This window comes from Periophthalmus magnuspinnatus, chromosome 17 (genome assembly GCF_009829125.3).
Source record: "Periophthalmus magnuspinnatus isolate fPerMag1 chromosome 17, fPerMag1.2.pri, whole genome shotgun sequence".
Taxonomy (NCBI): domain Eukaryota; kingdom Metazoa; phylum Chordata; class Actinopteri; order Gobiiformes; family Gobiidae; genus Periophthalmus; species Periophthalmus magnuspinnatus.
Genome location: NC_047142.1, coordinates 24,011,200 through 24,023,554, shown reverse-complemented (window position 1 = coordinate 24,023,554; position 12,355 = coordinate 24,011,200). Strand labels below are relative to the sequence as shown.

General features: G+C 36.9%; 3 protein-coding genes across 3 annotated transcripts; 1 reads left to right on the top strand and 2 right to left on the bottom strand.

Moving 5' to 3' along the window:
* Nucleotides 1-2,626: 2,626 nt before the first annotated feature.
* Nucleotides 2,627-4,706, top strand: LOC117384697 (mitochondrial ubiquitin ligase activator of nfkb 1-A). Its single transcript, XM_033981853.2, has 5 exons — nucleotides 2,627-2,735; nucleotides 2,823-2,944; nucleotides 3,048-3,135; nucleotides 3,254-3,374; nucleotides 3,726-4,706. Exons 2-5 carry the CDS (start codon nucleotides 2,828-2,830, stop codon nucleotides 4,216-4,218), a joined length of 819 nt encoding a protein of 272 aa, XP_033837744.1. The 5' UTR covers nucleotides 2,627-2,735; nucleotides 2,823-2,827; the 3' UTR covers nucleotides 4,219-4,706.
* Nucleotides 4,707-4,713: 7 nt separating this feature from the next.
* Nucleotides 4,714-8,975, bottom strand: eif2b5 (eukaryotic translation initiation factor 2B, subunit 5 epsilon). The gene is made up of 16 exons (XM_033981849.2): nucleotides 8,768-8,975; nucleotides 8,415-8,539; nucleotides 7,764-7,949; nucleotides 7,503-7,680; nucleotides 7,351-7,431; nucleotides 7,199-7,276; nucleotides 6,804-7,116; nucleotides 6,574-6,719; nucleotides 6,350-6,491; nucleotides 6,175-6,273; nucleotides 5,967-6,068; nucleotides 5,666-5,756; nucleotides 5,477-5,600; nucleotides 5,274-5,399; nucleotides 5,071-5,181; nucleotides 4,714-4,905 (listed from the first exon to the last, which is right to left on the bottom strand). The coding sequence occupies exons 1-16, from the start codon at nucleotides 8,909-8,911 to the stop codon at nucleotides 4,846-4,848; spliced, it is 2,106 nt and encodes a 701-aa protein (XP_033837740.1). The 5' UTR covers nucleotides 8,912-8,975; the 3' UTR covers nucleotides 4,714-4,845.
* A 203-nt stretch (nucleotides 8,976-9,178) lies between these two features.
* Nucleotides 9,179-11,695, bottom strand: LOC117384696 (crystallin J1A-like). The gene is made up of 10 exons (XM_033981851.2): nucleotides 11,634-11,695; nucleotides 11,290-11,356; nucleotides 11,008-11,184; nucleotides 10,834-10,932; nucleotides 10,440-10,532; nucleotides 10,201-10,357; nucleotides 10,018-10,133; nucleotides 9,792-9,869; nucleotides 9,575-9,714; nucleotides 9,179-9,462 (listed from the first exon to the last, which is right to left on the bottom strand). The coding sequence occupies exons 2-10, from the start codon at nucleotides 11,354-11,356 to the stop codon at nucleotides 9,364-9,366; spliced, it is 1,026 nt and encodes a 341-aa protein (XP_033837742.1). The 5' UTR covers nucleotides 11,634-11,695; the 3' UTR covers nucleotides 9,179-9,363.
* Nucleotides 11,696-12,355: the final 660 nt, after the last annotated feature.

Genomic DNA, 12,355 nt, shown 5'->3' with positions numbered 1-12,355 from the left:
CAAAATCAACCTTCGAGGAGTCTAACTATCTACTGATTTGAGCTGTCACTTAAATTACAAGTACATACTGTTATTTCTAACCAAGGAAATTGTGTTAATATCAGAGGCTGAATAACCTTTAGCAGCAAAAGGAAAACCAAATAACCTATTCACAGAAGGCATAATATATTTTGAGAGTGCATGAGAAACGCCACCATGTTTAAACTTCTACGAATTTTACTTTCAGTTTATCCTCTGCTTGTTAATAATTCTGAGACTTTATTGTTTCTGGTGAAACCTGCCATCTGCATTTGACCCATTTTTCTACCAGAAACATTTCCACATTCATGCAGAAGGGGAGGTTTAGCCTATATGTGCATGTAAGGTTGATGAATCAAACCCAGGACCATCTGCACAAGGCGAGAGTGCAAGTCACTATGTCACCAAATGTTCCTGGAGTGTATCCCAGCAACTGGTGGTTTTAGACGGGAAAGTTATTAGTTACAAATACCAGTGGACAAGCAACCTTCCATTAAAGGGCTGATATATATTATAATGCTGTTATAATGCTGTTTCCTCATGAAAGACATACATAAAGTTTTGTTTTGTTTCATTCACACATGTTGAACACACAAATCCTGCATAATTAGGCTCTGTTTCACTCTGTTTCAGCTTGTGATGTCATGTGGTAATATGGAAAGTGCTCCATTGTGTTTTTAGACTCCATATACCTTCACTAGAATAATTTGGATCATTTTAGTCGTGGAATTGCTCATCTCTACTAAAAAAAAAAAAAAAAAAAAAAAAAAAAAAATTCATTGATACTGGAACATTCAGTACCAGATCACATGACTGTAAAAGGCTAAGCACTACCTGCACCAAAACTGAGACGGGAAAGAGGCTTTTAGCTGTGTTGCTTCACAAAAATGTAGTTTTTAATGTTTTGGACTTGAGAGCCCAAGTGCTCTCATTAGGTTCCCCTGTATAAATAAAGATAAAGAAAGAAAGAAAGAAAGAAGAGGTAGCTGTTGACTTGAAAACTACCACTTCCATATGATGTCATATCATGCGGTAGAACAGAGCATTTTGAGCTTTGGAGATGTAGACAGACTAATAATAGAGGGTTACTCAAACCTCTGACAATGAAACAAAACACAACTTCACATATGTTTTGATGAGGTAATACCATTATAACACAGCTTAAAGCTCACAAGATTCAATTCTGTGTAATATAGGACCTTTACAGTGTGGGCAAAGTAGAGTTTTGATTTTACACAACACACGCATTCCTTTTCTGTCTGTCTGTTATTAAATCATTAGTTATCACGACAGTTTCTTCCTTCTACAGTAAAGTTGAAATTTTCTGAAATCTGCCCTGATGGTTGGAGTTACTCATCAATCAAAAATCTTTTATCCTCTTCAAGGTCTCCATCAATCTCACTTGCAACATAATACATTGCAACAAAAACTTCGTAACAATCTATTAACTGCACTAGTCTGTGTAAAAGTTTAACACCATACATTTGTCTCTGTTTGACTGATGGACTGGAGGTAAATAAAGGCATGTACACCCTGCAGCGTGCTTTTTGCTATGGCAGTAGTATGTCTTTCATCTTTTCTCGCTTATCAGTAAAGCTTTTGGCTGAAGGGGATGTTTAGTCTTCCAGGCCAGGCAGATAAAAAAATGTAAGCTCTTGAAGGAAATAGACAGAACTGACTCTATCTTACAATGGTAAAGAGACCAAATATGATGTCAAATTGATTTCAGAGCATAAAAAATATAAAGTGGAGGTTATAAAGTTATATATGGCATTAAAAAGTTAGGATGTTCGATCGCAAAGTTTGAGTAAAAGTCAAATAAAATATAATAAAAATAGATATACAGTCCTGCAAGATGGTCATGGTAATTGTTTGAAAGACTGTGCCAGGTTAGACTAGTCACTTCACTAAAACATAGTTAATCATTATATTTAAGATATTACAAAAAAAAAAAAAAAAAAAAAAAAAAAGCTTGCCTAGCTTTCCCTAGTTTGACAGTTTTGATTGATCATTTTTCTCTCTGATTAGACACAGGCAGCAGATGTTACATATATAGAGATAATTCTGCAAAACTGTTACCTAGCAACGACAATAATGGGCCAAAACATGTCTACATTACACAATAGTTATCATTGGAATAATAAAAATGAATGGCAACACCTTTACTTTGTTAAATGAAGGTTTAAACTGTGAGAAAACTGTGTTCCTTGCCCATAACTTGTCAATAGAATTTTCCTTGATGACACAGAGGTGACAGGGCTACTTCCTCTATTTTTCTACCTTTCTTTGAGACCTTTTCCACACACTGTCACTTAATTTATGTGATAAATATTTACAACATATCATCTAAAGAAAAACAACTGGAAAAATATGAAAACGCGCCTGATGCACTTACAAGACTGGAATAGTTTTGAAAAGGATAAATAACATAAACTGTAGATATTGTACATCAAAGAGACAAAGAGCATTCAAGCGAGAAAAAGCAACCACGTTCCTTCGCATACAGCCAGTTCAGCTAATTGTCATCAAGAGAATAACTACTCTGGCGCCATCTAGTGAAAGAAAATATATAATGAACGCCATTGGCTGCAGGAATATGACGTAATTTAAAGAAAGTAGGAAGTAAAGCGCCTTAATAGTGCTTGTTGTTTGCTTCGTTTTCTATTAGTCAACCCACAAAGCGAAAGTTGTTATTTACTCATGAAAGTCTTTATCCGGTATACACTTTACTTTTATATGAAATAAGTCGCCTGCTTCATCTCTTTCACTGTGACATTCTTGACATGGTTTTCTTGTGTTTACAGGTAACATGAGTGACTTTACAGGAAACCCTTTCGTGTGGATTGGTATTGGGTCTAGTTTTGCTTTCTCTGGCCTTTTCTATCGTCTATACCAGGACAAAAAGAAAGAATTAGAAAAACTAAAGGTATGAATGTGAATGTATGCAGCAACTGTAACCAAAACATATCTGTAGGCTACTGTACCTTATAAAAAAAATGCAATTTACATAGTTTCTCTGTTGATTTTAGGAAATACCTGTATTCAAACCTGATCAACATTTGGTTAGTGTACTGAGAGCTTCCCCTCACAAACGACTCCAGTATGTTGCTGTAGAAGGTAGGCCTAAATTATTTCTACAAATCTGTTCTTTTTCAATTTTTCACCTCAAAGTAAACATGGCTGTCTGGTTAAGTTTAGAGAAGCACTTCATTATGTCCAAATTTTTCCCTCTAAGGTATGGTTCAAGCTGATGGGGAGCCTATAGCTAGTCAGTACGTCCCACGATGCTTTGGTGTGATCCAGAGAATAGCAGTCGAGGAACACTGGAAATACTGGAACTCTTTCACCAGGACATGGTAATGATAGAAAAGGTTTAATCAGTTTCTGCTTATATTATTTGAGAATTTTAAAGCTGCACAATGTAACTTTTTTCTAGTGGGGAATCTGCCCCCTGCTTGTCTCCATAGCGAATTGGAGATGTTATTGCTCGATTGGAATGATCCACAGTATGGCATTAAAGCATCCATTTACTATTAGGCTGATTTACATCCCCTTTTATTGCTCATAAAATACTTTCAAAAACAAGCATTCCTATCTTTAAGCTTTAATACCATACTGTGAAGTCTCGGCAAAGACAAGCAGGTGGTGGACCCTTCACTAGAAAAGTTACATAGTGCACCTTTAATCATGATCAAATCTGAACATAGGAATTCTCGAACAATGAACAAGAAGGAAACGAACAACTCGGTCCCCTTCAGCCTGGTGAACCCTAGAGCTTACATCAACGACCTCTATGTCAGTGTTCACAACCCTCTGGAGGCATCAGGGCACTTTTTGGACAGAGTTTACCACAAGATAAAGCACGCTGAGGAGGATATGGTGAATATTGTACTGCAGGGCATCAGTGGAGAGAAACCCGGTGCACTGGTGGAGCAGGAAGAGATGTTGAAAGTGGGGACTACACTAACTGGTTTTGGAGAGGTGGTCCTGGAGGGAGGACAAGTAATGAGGCTACAGGCACCACAGGATGGGCGCAAGTACATCCTGGTCCCTGGTGACTACCGCAGCTTCATGGACAGACATGAGAGCTCAGCAAGCATGTGGAAGACACTCACCGCACTTACAGGAATCACAGGGGCTACTCTTCTGGCAGCTGTCATTTATAATACAGTTGGGGACCAAGACAGCAGATCTAAATAGTGATTCTAATAACACACATCATCAGGTCGTTAAATGGTCTTTTTTTTTTGGAAATTCTGAAAATGTTCTTAAATGTTTGGTTATCACGTAATTACTGTAAATCATCTATAGCAAAGGCCATAAAGGAAACTTTAATAGAAATTGGACCAAAGTCTAAAATGTATACCTTGAAACAATACTGGAATTTCTTATTAAAATCAGAATTTAGTTTAGTGCTATTGTCGAACTAGGAACTTGCTTTGACATCAAACAAAGAATAATAATATAATCTATTATAAAGTAAAAATAAGGGAATGCATTATGTTGAACTCTTTTATACTAACTGGATACATAATCTTATGTTGTATTTTTGTATGCAAATCTCTTGATAACTTTAGATTTAACTTGGAAAGTATTTTTACTGAAAACTGTGACTGTGAACACTGAATACTGCTGCTGTATTTTAACAGGTAGTCTTTAATAAACTTTTTCCTACTATGGAAACACAAACACAAATTATAACAGTCGGAAGTCTTTATTTTCTATAATGAGATATATAGCCTATTCCATAGTCCTTGCAACGTGTGGCACTGAGATAGTTCCAAGAATTAGAAGCTCTTTACCCCTTTGTGCAAACGAGTTTGTTAACTATGCTTCCTCCTCTGAAGACTCCTCTGCTTCCTTCAGCCACTGAATAAACTTCTGAAGCTGCAGATGGAAATAAAGAAAAAAAGACTGGTACTAAGTAATATCTTTAACAAAATACACAAAACATTTAACAAAAGTAATGCCGTTTTGAATGCTGTTACTAAGGTTATTATCCTAATTATTACGATAATTATTATCCTATCCTGATTGATTTAACATACTGACCCCTTGGTTTTTGCGAAGTTGCCTGCTCTTGTCGGTGGTTGCTCCCTGGGAAAACCAGCGAAGGATCATGTCTTCCTCTAGAATCTCCAGCTGGTACATGTTCATTAAAACCTGTGGTGACCACAGCATATTCACTTATTCATGATTGAGTATAATTATTATGACTTGCTTATGACATGATTTAGAATAACTAAAAAAATAACCTTGACCATAGCAGCCCAGTGAGACTCCACTTCGAGAAAGTGCTCTTCAAATGCAGACAAACAGTCCAGTTGGTCCTGTGCTCTTTTTACATAGTTTTTAAACACAGGTGCCCATTTTTTCAATAACTGAAAATGAAAATCTATTAATGTACAATTTATCTAATATTTTCACAGAATAAAAATGGTGTTTCTTAAGGCTTTACCGGTAGCAGTAGAGCAACATATTGTGCAGTGGTGAGCTGTGATCCCTGTTGTTGAAAAGGGCAGTCCAGCACCGTTCGAGTCAAAATCTGCATGACCTCTTTCAAAGTGATGTTGTAGGCATATCTGCAGAGGACACATGGATAGTAGTATATTTATCAGGAGAAAATCAACAAGCACACCCTTCTTACTTGAGAGAGTTGATTTCAAGTACAAGATTGTCACAGCTGATATTTTCCTCCAGGCCTCTTTGAAGTGTTCCCAAAACCTCCAATTGAAAAACTACAAAAACAGTCAGAGAATGTGAATTGAATTAAAAGTATGGTATCCCCATCATTTACATCACAACATTGTTGTTGTGTCAACTGTATTGCTTAAGATTGATAAACAACATAACAAAACAATAAAAACTTACATTTTAAGTAATTTCTAACTTTCTCAATTCCTTAGTTGGATGAATGGCCAGTAGGAGGTAGTCTTGTCAAGTCTTACCTTTGACATCGTCCATTTCTGGCGAGGGGATCACAGGATCATCAGGATCCTCTGGCTCACTGGCTTCACTTTCACTCTCAAGGTCAGGATTCAACACCAAACCTTGCAAATATATGCAAAAAAATAAATACATATATTTTACATATAAAATATAAATATTTTACATATAAAATATAAATATTTTATACAAACCAAATGATAAACCTACCCCAAAGACAGTGTGCCAACTCTTCATCCTCTGTGTCATCCAGACTAGCCTTCCAGATGTAACCCTTTCCTTCCTCTCCAACTTCTTTTGGATTAAACACTGCATGAGTGGAGAGTCAATGCTTTAGTTTTAACGTAAGATTTTTGCAGGATTATTTTAAATGTAAAGAAACAACCTTTTTGTTTGTTTTTGTCTTTGCTTTGACCAACTTCAGCGTCATCACTGAGAAACTCATCATCATCTTCCTCCTCCTCTTCTGGGTGGTGCATGGACAACACAGTGCCTTCAGGTACGGAAATGTTTGGTCCAATAACCACCTATAAGAATAATTCAAATCAAAATAATTAGTTATGTAATACTTGTGTAATTTATTTTAAAAAATACTGAATAAAGACTTACATTAAATGCAAGGACACACTGTTTATTTAGTGTCACACCGTCTTTAACAACTACTCTGTCACAGACCACAGACTGACTGATTCTCACATTGCTTGCAATGTGAACATTATTCCAAATGTAGGCGTGGTCTAAAATTACATTGTCACCTGTTTCAATGTTAAAAAAACAACTTTTTAGCATTTGAAAACTTTACATTTGACATTTATGTTAAAATACAGGCATCGGTTTACCTATGGTGCAATTGTTACCAATGACACTGTTTGAGATGTGACAGTTGCCACCAATGCTGGAATCACAGCCAATCAGCACATTTTCCTCCATCTGGCTGCCCTGGCCCAGGCTCACTCCTGACCCTCTGTAGACGTTGTGGCGAGAGTATGTGCAGCTGCGCCCCTTGTGGTCAGTGAAGTTAGCCTCAGGGGTTAATGGGTAAACCCACCGCCGCACAAGATCCGATGACACAGAGTCATACATGAGCAGATTGGATACTCGAACACCATAACCATCCTTGGTTACATGCATGTGTATCTGATTACCCAGGATCTGAAAAGGTAATTATAGCATTATGTCTATGTAGAAAAAAAAATCAAGTAATTTGTCTTCTGAAAGTATATTAATTACATACTTCTTCATTGACTAGAATTCCCCGCACAAAGTCATCTCTAGTTTGGTAATCAAAGTTATCTGTGAAAAGTTCAGCGACCTTAAGACACAAAAATGTACGTTTAAAACCAAAGACTGTAAAAATAAATGTTTTTTTCTGTCTCAGTCTCAAACCTGTGGAGAACATATACTAATGTGACAGTCCAAAAGATCATGTCGTATTTCAAATTCATCACTTGTACTGTGGAATATGTTCTGCAAAAAACAACAACATACAAACAAAATTATAAAAAGAACTTAAAACAATTTACAAAAACAAGCCATACCATAGGAAACTGCAGTTTCTTAAGCCCTTGTGTTTTCTGGTAGTGTAAGACACGTTGGGTCTTACTGTCCATTGCAACAATGATGTCGTCCTCCTCGCAGCGAGATCTGTGTCCTGGTGACGACTCTTTAAACACCATTGTCATCACAGAGATGTTCTTCTCCATTTTTCTACGGTGTCTATTAAAATGTTTTGTAAAAATGTTACTATAGACTTCAAGTTCAATAAAGGCTTGATTATCTTTGAATAGTAGGTGTTTCACCTGTGTTCATGTAAAGCCTGACTGACATCAATGTTTGAGACCACATCTCCATAGACTAGCACAAAGTCAGAGCGCACAAGGGACTTTGCATCCACGTCCCTGAGCACATCCCCTAGAGAGCGGTATAGCTCTGACGTGATGATGTGAACTGTGTTTGGAGATGTGGGTCGACACCACTTGGACTTACTGCCAGACAAAAAAAACATCATCAGATCATGATTAAATATAATGTTTTGCTTTGATTACATTTTTTATTCATAGTCTCTGTGACAAAACAATCTTCACTCATACTAGAGAACAAAACAAAAGGAATGAATTGTAATGAACTGTAGTATGAACAGTAATATATATATATATATATATATATATATATATATATATATATATAAATATAAATTTTTTTTTTTAATTTTTTAATTTTTATTTATATATTTATTTGACAGGGACAATGCAATCTGACATAGTTACAACATGAACATTGCAGCTGATGTGATGCATATAAAGTTTATATATATATATATATATATATATATATATATATATATATATATATATATATATATATAAATAATACAACAATAAACATTGTTATTTCACATAAATATCCATTTTGGATCAGCTTCTTATAACATGCAGGGTATTTATACTTACAGCAGGTGCTCTTTGATTTTGGGAGCCATCCAACAGCAGAAGACGAAGGTCTCCTGGACCCCAGTTGATGTGAGGAACTCCAGCGTGTAGTCGATCATGGCAAGATTGCCCAGAGGCAGCAGCGCCTGTCACCGGCGAACAACAGATGACTCAAGTTAGTTGTGACATATATAGATCCATTATCTTCCAACTTAAAAGTTATGCGAAGAATGCATAAGGTAGGCAAACATATACATACCACTTACCACAGCAGTATGGTATATCGAAAAGGTCCCATCTGCGTGTTTACAGCATGGGCACTGGTCATGGCACTGGTACAGTTAGCTTCGCTATTAGCTTAGCTTGATGCTTACCCGAGGCTGGTCTTTGGTCACCGGGAAAAATCTTCTGTTGAAACTGTCGGCCACCAAAACAGCCTGAAGAGGCTGCTCCTCATCCTCATCCCCGGTGCCCTTTCTGTCCGAAATCCGACTTTGTTTTCCCCCTTTACTGGACATGATTGACTCCCCACAAGCTAACCAACTCTGTCATCAGCAGACACGGATACGGCAGCCGCAGAAGGTCAATTGCGTCTTTTTGAATGGAGTCACAAATTTAAAAAACTACTAGCTTTTGTTATGACTGTGCTTATAACAAATTAATAGATCCTAATAAGACAGTTACAAGCTGAGATTGATTGATTTTTTTTTATATAGAGGAACAGACTATTCACTAATGTTCACGTCAGAGCACACACATCGTAAATAGAAAAATGTATGTAAGCCTTTGTTGGATTCATATTTATTACAAAGATCCATGTGCATAAACATGCTATGCCCTAAACAGATACAATAACAACATCTGGTTATTATCACACATTGGTTTAGACAATAACCTTCATTCACTGATCTGTAAAAGTTTAACAGTTTTATGACGTAATAAAAGCAAATATCCAGGTACTGTAGACCTACTATTGGTAATGCTTTGTGATCTTCCTGGCATGGTCTAGCACTGTTTCATATCTGAGGGTTTTTGATGTCCATGAAGATGGAATTGTTTCAAATCCAAACTACAAGAAAAAAAACATTAGAACTTTAAACCAAAATTGTAACATTCTACTGTTGAAAAGCTTATAAATAAATAATATCAATAATATAACAAACTATGTTATTGAGTTTTACCTGAGCACCTAGACATGCCCCAATGAAGGACCCTCTGCTACAACTGCACCCACCGCAGCTCATGGTGTCCCTAACAGCCTGTTCAAACTGAGTGGCTGTGAGGACTCCATGCAGAGCAGCTTGGAATGCACCAGGTAAACCTAAACCACAGCATGAACAATATGAAAATCAAAACAATGATAACAAAAAGTTAAAAACAAAAGCTCTACCAATTTACCTCATGTATTTGGAAACACAGAGGGGATAAGATTTTTAGGACTTTTAGATAAATTCTCCTTCACTTGCATAAGGTGTCCTACGATGAAAGAAACGTGGATATTGTGATATTTAGGAAAAAAGGGAGTTAATATTACAGTTTAACAGGCAATTTAAATGGATTTGCCAGGCTAGAAATCATAAATCCCATGATGTGCTGGAGCAGGATTAACCCAGCCATTACATACCAATAATGGCTCTGTCCAGATCTTGGGGGTTGTTTCTTTTTGGGTCACTGAGCTGACCAATCACCGCGTCGAGGGCATTGGGATCAGGGCCATGTAAGATGTAATGCTCCAGGAACCTAAAAAAAGTAAACATTCAGAGCTGTTTGTCGTTTAAACAATTCTACTGTTAATTAAAATGCTTACCTTGCTGCTGCGAGAGTCTCTGCTACACAAGGATCATAATTCTGGGTTACACGTATGGCATCTTCAACTTTCTCCAACATTTCAGGTTTCCCAGCGTAATAAGCCACTATAGGAGCTAGTTTAGTTATTCCATCAATCTGACAGTCGGTTTCACAACCTGTGGTTAAAATACACAACATTACGAGCTGTTGTCTTCTCTTGATACTGTAGCCTGATCATCACATTCTCATCTACTTCACCTGTATTTTCTTTGCCTGCATCCACATTTTTTAGGAAACCCTTCAAACTTGCATGCCTCCATGGTCCCTCAATTGGTAATTGAGGTCTTGGGGCTAAAAATGACATATTGATTTAATGCTCTACCTCATTCTATACTCGTCAATTAGTCTCACTTTATAATAACTACACTTTAATTAGCCTTAGAGCATGTTTATTAAGAATAATTCAAGCACAGAGACTACATAATGAACAACCTAACCTTAATGAAGTAGTTACTAACCCTGAATCATTCTTCATAAGCTATGATTTCATTATCAGTTAAGTCATGTTCATGTCCCCATGCTTTATTAAGGTTAATTAAAGTATAGTGATTATGAAGTGGTACTCATTAATGCTGAGTCATTGTAAACTTACCTCCTTTCTCCCTGTATGGATCATTCACAGGAGTGTCATACACGGAACCTGGACCAAAGAATTTCAGCGTACGCTTTTTAAGATCTTCCACATCAAGACCTGCCATCAACACTCAAACAACTTAGGTGAGAGAGTCATTGCTTATCACATGTACAGTATAATAATTGTTTGCACCTCCACACTCTGATAAAGACTCAAGCAGGACATAGGCTTGGTCACCATAGCAGCTTTGTTGGCCTGTTTTCACTCTGTAAAAGGGATTTGAAGATTCAACCCGAAACTCTGGGGTTGGGTCTTGAGCCAGAATTGACTCTAATTTTTGTAGGTCATATACCCAATGGAGTGGCTGGGCTGCAATGTAAAATGTCACATAAATGAAACTCTTTTAAAATGCCATTAGATATGCACTGCAAAAACTGTATCAACAACAGTACTTAGACTTTTAGTTTTGAATACCTGCTGCATCCGCCACTGCGGCTCCTACAATGGCTCCTATGGCCCTGTTGGCCACAGCTGAAGCCATCTGAAAACATAAAAGCAGCGTAAGGTCATTGATCAAGAGAAACAAAAGTCTCTAGCCAAACTAATCACATTATAAGGCGAGCAACTGTATCGGCTGTTTGACTGTCAAACGTTCAAACTGTGTTCAAAAACATAGCATATAGCATCTGTTTTCATGTGGAGTTATTCGATTGGATTATGCTATGGTCCAGTTATAAGTGTTCAGAAGTTATAGCCACTGTTGTAGTCCACCAATAGCTTGGTTACAAAATACATTGAATAAAAACTAGTCTACTTACTTCCAAACACCTCCTGTAAACACGTCTCAATTGGTTTAACACAAACCTCCGTTATAAAAACCTTGGGTAGGCGTGACCTGCTGTCACGTGATAAAGTACTGGTCATTGACTAGCGCCCTCCTCTGGATACTAATTGAAAAACCTCACTAATCGAGGACTATCTTAATAAATAATAACTTGTATTTGCATTGCAGACACGTCTATATTGCCTCTTTATAATTTACATAAATACAAAATCTATAGAAAGACTGCAACATAAACTAGATATGTCACAGAACTGTATGTAGTCTTTGTTCTTACAGGGTTAAAAAGGTACTACAATCACTACTGAACCTAGCTTGCCAGTGCCTTAATTTGCATGTTTTGCATGCAAGTTTTTCTCATTCTCAGTACCTACTGGACAGGTCACGCACTCAGGATCTCCAGAATTCACTCAGTGAGCTGCAGAAGCTGCATAGCACAGATTAATTGTTGGGTGCAGGTGCTGGTGTTAAGGTAGCGAGGATTCTGATCAGAGAGAGTCCTTTTAGGTTTAAATCAATTTGATTTCAGCATTGAAACTGGCAACCCAATAGGATAATCATCTTGAGAACTACACCTTGGTCGTCATGTCCAATGTTTTTGTAATTAAGAATAAATCAGCATCACAATATTTTGTTCAAATGTTTACCTCATATCTATTCGGAGGACACAAATATGTCATGTTTATGAAATTTTAATTT